At 44.2% G+C, this 11629-nt stretch overlaps 1 protein-coding gene across 4 annotated transcripts in view; it reads left to right on the forward strand.

Annotated features, from left to right (window-relative positions):
• Positions 1–8775, forward strand: part of LOC118368173 (sine oculis-binding protein homolog A-like) — an 82975-nt gene extending 74200 nt beyond the window's left edge. For 3 of the 4 annotated variants that reach the window (XM_035752016.2, XM_035752014.2, XM_035752015.2), the window contains 2 exons: positions 4079–6125; positions 6704–8775. In XM_035752016.2, coding sequence (XP_035607909.1) covers positions 4079–6115 — 2037 coding nt within the window. In that variant the 3' untranslated portion in view covers positions 6116–6125; positions 6704–8775. The remainder of the gene's footprint in view (positions 1–4078; positions 6126–6703) is intronic. The other variant, XM_035752017.2, reaches the window with a different exon arrangement.
• Positions 8776–11629: the final 2854 nt, after the last annotated feature.

Here is an 11629-nt window from a genome sequence, read left to right on the forward strand (position 1 = left end):
AGAAATGTAATGGCATATTTTGATATTCATGACTGTTTGATGTGTTGAATAATGTAGAGATGTTTGTTTTTAGAGAATGTGCTGTTAAGTCAATTTTTTTCAAACATTTTTTAAAATGATTGATTTAATGTGAATAACATACTTTTTTTCATTCAAATAGTTTTATTTTCTCATTTTCATTCTGCACTGTGTTAGATTCAGATGTTATGTTCACTCCAAAGAAAATTTTAGGGAATTTTCTTCCAATTTGATCATTACCATTTTGGGCTTGGTGACATCAATACATTTCAATCCAGTAACTGAATTGGACATACGATTCGCATGTAAATATTAGCTCTACAATAATGGCCATTTTATATTTGAATTGTATCTCGTTCAATTCATTAATTTAAGTGATTTGTGATGGAATAGACTCATGCTTTTTTTTGCAGGCTTCATAAGCTCATCATGATCAAAATTGTTCCCCCATAATATACTGTCCAGGATAATACTGTCCTCCCATCAGATATTGTTCCTCCAATGCGTACTATCACACACAGTATCTCACTCTGTTCCCTTGCTGATCAGTTTGCTTAGTGTTTAACCAGACGGTTTGCGAGATGGATGGATTTTCAAAACTAAATTCATTAGACAAATGAGAAATCAGTATTACAAGTACTTTAAACAATGTCATGTCAAAGTGATTACAACATAATAATGATCTATTAATTACTCTTTAATTAATCATACCATATTATTAATAATTGTAAATTCCAGTTCAAGAGCACTAGAAACAAGGTCCTTGAAAGATAATCAAGGAATAAATGGCCCCATGATGTCCGTGTGTACTTGGTAGGTAGGTAGGTAAATGCCTACAGCAATGCAAATGGTTAAACGGAGCCGGAGCGACCGCTATTACAATGGCCACGGTTGAAATAAATGACCATAATTATATTCAACTGCAAACATCTGTGTGCGATAGAGGGAGAGACTAGAGAGAGAGAGAAATAACTCCATCAGGGTAATGCACAGTGAAATTTCACTCACGGTGCAGAAACTCGTTAAGTGCTCTCCATCTGTCTTCTTTTTAGCCCAGGAAAATTTCAACACTTATAATTTAAAATATCCGGGCTTACAATCATTGAACCCAACTCTCAGAGCACTTTTCAGACTTTTATTTTGCTGTGGCTCATTGCGTTCCAGTGGGATCGAATAGACTGTTTTAAAAAGAAGACTACAGATATCAACGCTCGCTGAAAGGTGACTATGGATCACTCACCTGTAACAGTACCAACACAGTACATGAAACATTAACCCTGTAATGCTGGCCACTATGACAGAGCATTGCAGAGATGGTCTGATCGTCATGTCTACATCATGACAACCTCTCCCACAGTGGACGTTTGACTGACATCTGCTGATGGAGGAGATCTCTGTTTAACATTAAAATTCCATTATGGACAAGATTGTTATTGACTGATTTGTCCATGGAAAAGAGAGATAAAAGAGGAGAGTGAATGAATCAGGGCATCCTATCAACAGAGATCTGAGTCGGTACGTCAGTAGGTCTTAAACTACTAGAGTGACAAATGAAGAACAAATCAATGAAACAGGTCAGGGTTCAGTGCCACGTTACTGTGAAAGCCAAATGATGGGGGTTTCCAAAGCTGATGTTGATTTTGGGTAGATTTCATGACCATTCCAAGTCTGAAGTTGTCATGACGTGCGTGTGTCTGCGTGCTTGTGTGCGTGTTCTAATCAACATGTGACTCAAGTGCAGCAGGCATATACGTGAATCTCTGAAAGATTGAATGCGTAGGATCATAGTCGTCTTCCAGTAGCATCCCACAACGTATTAGCATTCAGCAAAGGGGATTAGGGTGTGTGTGATGGATGGACGTCGTTGAGGGGTCTGACAGCTGATTAATGCCTTAATTATCTCCAGTGAGTCGCTGCCATGTCCCTCTGAGCTGGTAGAGTGAGTTGTGTGCCCCATCTCCCTGGCCCACCCATTGCCTTCCACTCACTAGGGTCACGTTCATTATTTCAGGTACTCTAATGAGAACGGCCACGTGATGATTGGATGTTCAGTGTTTTTGAGCATTTTGGAAATGTTTGTAGCCAATAAAAAATATCCTGACATCCCACAGAGTATTGAAAAGTTGTGCTAGGTTGCTCCCCTGCACTGCCCAATGTGTGTAATGGCCCGCGGTAGGGTTGGATGATCCCATTCCATTTTAATGCTGTCAATTCCACTTTAATGCTGTAAATTATATTTTAATGCTGTCAATTCATGAATCAAATAGGCTTTTTTATGTAATGAAAATATACCAAACACTCATACTAAAGTTGCACATCCGTAGTGAATAGCGACGCATTATAGCACCTTCCTAGGTGTGGTGCTCAGCAGCCAACTGAACATGTAGAACTCCACCCAGCTGTCAGTCTCTCTTCTGTGCCCCCTACTGGCAGCTTGTTCACTGTCTCAATCTGTCCATCTCACCCACCACAATCACGTACCCCCACTCATGATCATACCTTGGGGAAAACCTTTTACTTGAGGCTGGTATGTGCTGTGCCTGTGGCCACTGTCACACACGGCTCAGTGGCTAAATGTGTATCTGAGTGGTTCCTCCTTATGGAGGACGTTTAAGAGGTGACAACCCCATGGCAAGTGCAAATGGGAATTACATGTCTGGAGAAAGTGTTGCCCTTTTAAAAGCTTTACGTACACCCATCCAGATTTGCACTCACTTAAGCCAGTTTAAAGCTGGATTTTCCTCAGGTTGTATTTATCAAGGTGTTACCATGTGTAGGACAGTATTTGCACCTCAAGGGTCATAGCAGTATGAAGTTGCTATGAAAATCTCTGTCTCACTCACACACACTCGATCATATTTTGGGGGTTTTGGGTAGAGTATGCAGCGTTATGCAGTGGAAGAAAAATACAGATGGGTTTGCACAAAAATATAGAAGGGTTTGCACAAAGATACAGATGGGTTTTCCTAACGAGGATACAAACATGCACAGGTGCAGTGCAGGTGGACTTTTATTTACTTGGTGTAACGAAACAGAATTTGACCAAGTAATTTCATTACGATCCAAAACTGAACTCTGCGTATCCATACCCCCTCACCTCACGAGCAAAACATTTAATTGGTCCCCCCTCATGACGGCGAAGATTTAAATTGTTTTTTTTTAAGCAAATCTACACTTTTTGACATAGGGTGGAGGCAAATGTTTGCCATTTTTAATATGATAACTGATGATCAATGCCCCCCATTTTGTATTGAATTTTAATTTAATCTAATTGGTCCGTGGACCTACAAAAGGGGGCATGAGCCCACTGGCCACCAGTTGCCCATCCCAGTTATAGAGTAACAACATGGCAAAAGGGCAAACACCTTTCTAATATTGAGCTCCACCCCCTTTTGCCCTCAACAGCCTCAATAAGTCGGGGATGGACTCTACAAGGTGTCGAAAGGTGTTCCACAGGGATGCTGGCCCATGTTGCCCTCAGAACAGCCTCAATTAGTCGGGGATGGACTCTACAAGGTGTCGAAAGTGTTCCACAGGGATGCTGGCCCATGTTGACTCCAATGCGTCCCACAGTTGTGTCGAATTTGGCTGAATTTCAATTGGGTGGTGGACCATTCTTGATACAGTACACACAGGAAACTGTTGAGCGTGAAAACCCAGCAGCGTTGCAGCTCTTGACACACTCAAACCGGTGCGCCTGGAGAAATTACCATACCCTGTTTAAAGGCACTTAAATCTTTTGTCTTGCCCATTCACCATCTGAATGGCACAATTACGCAATGCATGTCTTGATTGTCTCAAGGCTTAAAAATTCCCTCGTTAATCTTTCTCCTTCCCTTCATCTACACTGATTGAAGTTTATTTAACAAGTGACATCAATAAGGGATCATTGCTTTCACCTAGAGTCACCTGGTCAGTCTGTCATGGAAAGAGCAGGTGTTCCTAATGTTTTGTACACTCAGTGTATAATTTTTCTGACTTTTTAACTGCTTATGTGTGGTGTCTGTAGTGCATTGTACCTGATGATGTCTTTGGTCTTGTGTTTTTTTGTGTGTTACAGGTGTGTGACTGGTGCAAACACATCCGCCACACCAAGGAGTACCTGGACTTTGGTGCCGGTGAACGGAGGTTGCAGTTCTGCAGTGCCAAATGCCTGAACCAGTACAAGATGGACATCTTCTACAAAGAGACTCAGGCGGCGCTGCCAGGGGGCCTGTGTAACCCAGGACACGGCCCTGTGGAGGGCAAGTCAGAGAGCAGCACTGGGTTGCAGCTTTTAACACCCGATTCCTGGGGCACACCTTTGGGTGACTTACGTCGCAAAGCACCTTCTCCTGGGGCAAACCCCTCTGTGCCAGTCCCCTCCAGCTCCACCGCTGCCTCTCCCTCTGAGACAGGCACCGTCTGCTCTCCTTCTTTCTCGTCCGCCAAAAACTCCACACCCAGACCCCACGAGAGTCCCACCTTACCCCCTCACCCACACCCCTCTCTGCACCCTCCCATGGGAGTCCCCTCGGGCAGCCCCCCCATGGTGATGACGCCCCGGGGGCCCGTGCCCCTGCCCTTCTTCATGGAACATCAGATGATGCAGCAGATGCGCCCTTCGTTCCTCCACCCACCTCCCCACCGCCCAGGCCCCAACAGCCCTCTGTCCAACCCAATGATCCCTGGCATCGGGCCACCACCCCCACCACCCAGAACCATGGCTCCACCATCCAGCCCTATGCACAGGCCCCAGTTCTCACCCCACCACCACCCCACCAACAACCCCAACCTTGGAGGGAACCCTCCAGGGATGATGCCACCCTATCCAGGCCTACACATACCTGGTTTTCCTTTCACCTCCAACATGATGCCAAACGGGCCCATGCATATGCCGCACATGATGAACTTCGGTATACCTTCCCTTGCCCCCCTGGTGCCCCCACCAACCCTGCTGGTCCCTTACCCTGTAATCGTGCCCCTGCCCGTGCCCATCCCTATACCCATACCCTTCCCCTTCAACCCCAAGACCTCCAAGGACAACCCCAGCAGCAACAACGACCCCATTCCGAGTGTGTCGGGGGAGAACACTGATCTGACGGAGCCCAAGCCTTTCTACTCTGGTTCCTCCAAAGGGGAACTGAAGTTGGGGCCCTCCAGTTCTGGGGTGCACTCCTTGGGCTTTTCTGGCTATACTCTGGACCGCTTTGGCTCTGAGAGAAGTAGGATTGGTGTGGTGGACCTGACCGTGAAGACTGAGAGTACGGAGAGTGCCACCACCTTGGGACTCTCGCTCCCTGGTGGCCCCGCAGCCTCCCTCTCCGAGGGAGTGATCGACCTGACTCTGGGCCAGCGGTCGCGGCTGCAGCAGGTCACCCAGCGGGTGGTGCCCAGTGTCCAGGTGAAGGTGGAACCGGAAGGGGACTCATCCAGCCCCCCACCCTCTGGACCATCCTCTCTTGATGTATCTGGGAAGGGGGACAGCAGCCTAGAGGACATGAGCCAGGAGGTCAGGGAGGCCATTAGTGTCTCTCTGAAGCCAAACTCTCTATCTTGTTGCCAGGCCACATCACCATCCCCCCAGCCAAACGAAAACTCCTACCTCACCCAGCTCACAAACCACCCTGGCACCACACAGACCCAGCCCTGCAACCTCGCTGCCCCCTTTAATGTCATAGTAAACGGCAGCAGTCAATCCACAGACAGCCCCGGCAGGAGCACGCTACCCACACCTCAGCCTGACCCTGGTCGGAGAGGAGGAGGTGGTGAACCGGCCAACTGCGAGCTGGAGCGGGATGCCCTGAAGGAGAACAGCTGCACAGTGGCGGAGTGGGAACCAGGTAAGAGAGGCCCGAGTGACGAGGCAGCACAGGGGGGCACTGATGAAGGCAAGCTAGAAGCTTTCTGCGACCTTATGGATCTAGACGATGATGACGACCACGCCTATGCACTGCTGCTGCCCAAGGCTGGCTGTGTTATTCAGCCCGGGCCAAAGCCCAGCGACAAGACAGCCATTGTGTCCTATAGCATCAGCGCTCCTCTGGCGGCAGGGAGCCCCGAGCTGGAGCCGCCGTTAAAGAGGAGGTGCCTGCGAATACGCAATCAGAACAAATGAGGCAGAAAAGGTTGGTCTCATGGAGCCCCCTACTGAGGATCCAAAGAGGTCCCCCTCTCATAATCTCTGCCTTGTACCTGTCCCTACTACAGGTGGTGTGGAAATGACAGCTTTTTTGTGTAAATGTCACACAAAAAGGTCTTCATAACATTAAGATGTCTGATTGAACTATGTGGAGAGTGTTTGTGCTGCTTTGCAGCATATGTTTATGTATATAATTGCACTGATGTTTGATCATATTGTTTAAAGATATATAAAAGTTTCCTCATCAAGCATAAACTGACCTTAGATGACCATAGATGTATTGCAAAGTATTGCAAAGTTTCCCTCTCACTACTGCCCTCGCTGTAGCTTTCGACCTGATCTGAGAGGGGTGCTGACAGAAATGTACCAGCATCAGGGAAGATATACTCTGAAGTCAGGGTTGATAAAAAGCTAATGCTATTTTAGTCAAGCATGCAGCAGTAAAATCAACTGGATCTGAGCGAGAGATGCGTCTGGTTGAAAAATAGACCTGTAGAATGGGGATTCCCTTCGTCTGATCTAATATGTCTAATTCTGGATCCTCTTTCTTGTTTCACATTTCAGCTCAGAAAGGTGGCAGTATTTCCCCAACAGAATGAGGGACGCTTTTGAAGCTGTTGACTACACTAGCCTTCAACTATCCGCTCCTCCACTCCACAAACCTCTCTCCCAGCCAACCAGCCACGTAACCCTAATCTTGACCACTCAGACCACCCACACTGCCCATCTCCCTTCCAAAGCAAATGCTCTGTCAGATCTCTGCTCTCCGACCCGAGAAGCCACAATGCTAACCCAATAGATTTACCAGCAGTTGTATGTTCACTGGAAGAGTCCTAAGGTAGCATTTTTAGCCAGTCTGTCCCACAGTGAAAGGGGGAGTTTTCTTGTGGCAAGAAATTCAGGCTAAAGTCATCCCACCCCACCTCCATTTGCATGATCACAACCAGTACAAAATGCTAACCTCCAACCCCCATCCCACCATTGACAGTAACACCAAAAAGAGACATCTCATGATGGAAGGTAACAATCAGAAGGAGACATTTTCTGAGCCTCGTTGGTTCAGGAATAAGAAGGAAAAAGAGGAGCGGTGAAATCCTTGTGTTCTGACTGTAGCGCTCTCCATCCCTGGAGATACCAAGGCCCCCTGCCACCACAGAGCCGTTCTCTTGTAAAGCAATGGGGATATCTCCACAATAAAAGGAGACCTTGGCACTATTGATCTGCTCCTCTTCAGTGAGTTTTATGGTCATAAAAGACAAGGATTTTCATGTATATCCTCACTCACTGATTTGTGGACAACAGGGTAGCGATCTCACCAGCAAATGATGGTGGGCAATTGTGGACTATGTGCAATCTCTGCCATCGTGGAGGCCATTTTGCATCTCTGCAAGCCCCTGGTCAGACCGGATCAGATGTGTAATTCTAATTCTTATCATAATTTATATATTTACATTTTTCACATCCTAATGCTATTGATGATAATGATGTACTGTATCTTCAGCCACATCTCTGATGTTATGGTAATGGAGTGACTTCCATCATGGAAGCAAAAACAGGACTGCTGCTCATCACACCGCTAAGGGATTGCGTCAATCAGGAGTTGAGACCACACCCATTAGCATTGTTTCATCACTAGTGTTCAGGGTTGTAATGCTGCACTAGGATTTACCATTGACAAGTGATGCCGACTCTCTCTTACAATCAAATTTGCTTGTCATTCTTGGATAATTTTCTGGAAACAATGGTCCAAACTATTTGTCAAGCCAAACTACTGAAAAAAATGTAACAATTCTTTAATCAGTCACACATGTTGTCATAGATAGTCATATTTACATTCAAACATTTTTTTTAACAGTTATTTAATATTTTATTTAACTAGGCAAGCCAGTTAAGAACTAATTCTTATTTACAATGATGGCCTACCCCGGCAAAACCTGGACGATGTTGGGCCAATTGTGCGTCCTATGGGACTCCCAATCACAGCCGGATGTGATGCAGCCTAGACTTTTATTATGATATGGGGAATCATCTCACTTCCCTGTCCTTCATCCTGTTCTACATTTTGTAATTTTCCAGTGTTAATCTGTCTGGATTATAACATTTTGTCAGTTTATTTTGCTTCATCAGAGTTTATGCTGCCGGTAGACAGTAACATTTTTGCCATCTATTTATTTACTATGTTTTGGTGTCATTACGTTTGCTATGGCTTCATGGAGGAATTGTTTGCTCAATTATCTTGTATATCTAGTATGTCTTCAAATCTTTTGGTGCAAAGATTAAACGATTTCTCCCCCATAGACTTCTTTCAACATCAAATTAGCTTTTTCGATTTTCATGTGTAATCTTTCCTGCCAAATCCTCCACCTTCTTGCCAACTTCTTTTTCCATCTCTCCATTTCCCTTTGAATCTGAACCTTTTTTCTCTTCCACTGAACACCAATGGGAAATGTCATGTCACACCCACTCCAGCGCTATGGGTTGCATGTTTTATTACAGAAATAGGAGAGTTACACACAAACACATACACATGCGTGCATTTACACACACACACACACACACACACACACACACACACACACACACACACACACACACACACACACACACACACACACACACACACACACACACACACACACAGGTGTCAAAAGCAACAACTCGCCACACTCTATGATGTACTCTCTCTTTCACACGCACATACACTAACTAAAATTAAGTTTAGATATTCATTCTCTTTCCATCCATGTATTGTTCTAACTCCTCTCTCTTGACTCCCTTCATGATGACAGTAGTGTTTGCCAATGTTCATATTAGAGTCGGTTGACTCTGAGTATGCACTGCAACACAATCTGCCATGTGTTGATAGTCAGGCATTTAGGCATTGCCTGTCCCGTGCCAAGACTGAGATTCTGTGTCACAGTAATCATTGCCTTGAATTTCAGTCTCTCACTTATTATTATTTTTTATATATATATATTTTTAATGTGTCTTATATTTCCAGACTCGGCCACCTAGCCTTTGTAGTCATTATAGTGCACACTCCAAGAGTAGCAATTAATTTTCAAACAATTCAATTTTGTACAGACTAATTCTAAATGATTCCAACCAAAATCAGAGATCACATAAGAAACAGAAATTCTGAGGAATAATTTCAATTTCTTCATTCACTTTCACCACCATATGTAATGTGAACCAGAGATACTTCGACAAATATAGCCTTGAAACTGTGAACGTGTAGTGTCTACGGTTCTTGACAGATGTGGGAGACAGTTGAAACTGAGACAATGAAACAGGTCGGGTTTCTGTCTGATTGCAACAATGTGTTTTCCGGTCTGTGCATGCACGTGTTGAATTGATATCATCTGACCATTGCTGTCTTTGTCTGGGTGCATCTCAGTTAAAAATAAACATATGTGATGCTTAGAATTACCACTAGGTGTCAGGGTAGATATCCTTTGCTGCCAACACAGTGGGCCTGAAAATACAACCATGATCATTTTTAATTTTTTTAGCAGAGCCCCCTTCTAACACTTCCACATACCTTTGAGTGGCCCTGACGCATAGACCTACTCACCCGAACACAACGGCAACAACACACACACACCTTAATATCACCTTCATCGTTGTGACCGAAAAGACAATTCAACCCTCCAGTGCCAGCATCATCAGTCTTGCTAATGCTTACAGGAATGAAGTGGAAAGCCAATTGTATTTGGTTAAAGTCATCTGCCTATTTTATGGCGGAGAGATTAAGAATAAAAGAGAACATTCAGCACCCATGTAATGAAATTAAATAGGCTAGGTCAACAGCCTAAGATATGCAATGACAACTTCATATTCAAAATCTTTATGAAAGAGTAGAAATACAAAACAAAAACATGACATTTTTCATGTCACTTTTCAAACGTGAACAGAAAAGCTGCCTTAACTCTTGCTTGTGTACTACTCCACAGTGCATATGATGATGCTCGCTAGTAAGACTCCCTACTTTGTACAAAAGAAAATAGACAAAAAAACAACGTTGTTGTGTTGATGTATAGCTGATCAACTTTTTTTTGTGACTTGTAAACCCAACCCTAACATTTTGCTAAAAGACCCTTCTTCCTACAGCACCAACAACTGCAACTTGTCCCACGCATCCCCCTACACCTTCTATATTTTATCTTATGGTGAATTCTCAACCTTTTTGTGTAAATTTTATAGTATTATTTATTATTGACAAAATTACATTATTTGGACTGGGCATTTTATTTACATGTCAATGCTTGGTGAAGAGTAAATTGTTTCTTTTATAATTAAAGTGAGAAAAAAACTGCAAGAAATGGAAATAACCCTTGTCTTTTTATTATGAAGTTGTTACTATAACTTGTTGCCAATATTGCTTTGAAAATAATAATGTTGTTCTGTAACAGTATTTGCTTTATTCAGTGAATTGCTTATGGAGACTAATAAATAGAGGCACACACCAACTTGTTTCATCTTTGTCAATATCCGTTCATGTAAACTGCAGACACGCGCTCACACACGTTATTTCCCCTTTTCTTACCATGGCGCAAAACACTCAAATATTATTTGGACACATTGTGTCTTATTCTTCTCTGCGCATCACAGAACACTTGGGGTGGCAATTAGCAAAAAGTCTGCACCAGCCGATACAGCATAATGAACAAAGGAGAGACTGGTGCACCCACAGTGACATACTGATACTCTACTGAAGGTACAGTATGTAGTTCTACTGTAGGTATCAATACATCAAAACAACACCACAAATGGATTATAATTACTGGGAGCAATATCATCAACATCGAAGGACAGCCATACAGTATGTCTACTGCTAGCCTGGGCAGCTGCTAATAGACTATGGATCTCCACCACAGGAGGTTGGTGGCACCTTAATTGGGGAGGACGGGTATGTGGTAATGGCTGGAGCGGAATAAGTAGAATGGTATCAAATACATCAAACACATGGTTTCCAGGTGTTTGATGCCATTCCTCTAACTCCTTTCCAGATATTATTATGAGCCGTCCTCCTCTCAGCAGCCTCCTGTGATCTCCACTAGGGTCTGGGCTTGATGTGCACAGCTGGTAATACACTGGAGTCCCCCGGCGACCAGTTCCTACATGAAACTTTCTCCATTCAGGCTGCAAAGGCTTCGATTTCCTCTTTAACTAGATTTAAAGAGAAGGCTGAAAAACACGGGGATAATATGCATACTTTCTTAATGAACACACAATTTTCCACTACTAGGCTAGAGTGGATAAAGCCTATGCTACTTCCTGCTGTTGCGCCCTGCGTTCAGCCAATCAGGTTGCAGCAGTCTGTTGTTTACCCCTGGCTGAACACGGGGCGAAACACAGGAAGTATAGCATTCCTAGGCATTACCCATTATAGCATAGTGGTGGGAAACGATGTGGCAACCCATCAAGAGGTTCAAACCTATTGTTGTAACAAGGTGTTAGCGTGAGTCACATGGACAGTCGCAGGTTCAA

Source organism: Oncorhynchus keta, chromosome 35 (genome assembly GCF_023373465.1).
Source record: "Oncorhynchus keta strain PuntledgeMale-10-30-2019 chromosome 35, Oket_V2, whole genome shotgun sequence".
NCBI classification, from domain to species: domain Eukaryota; kingdom Metazoa; phylum Chordata; class Actinopteri; order Salmoniformes; family Salmonidae; genus Oncorhynchus; species Oncorhynchus keta.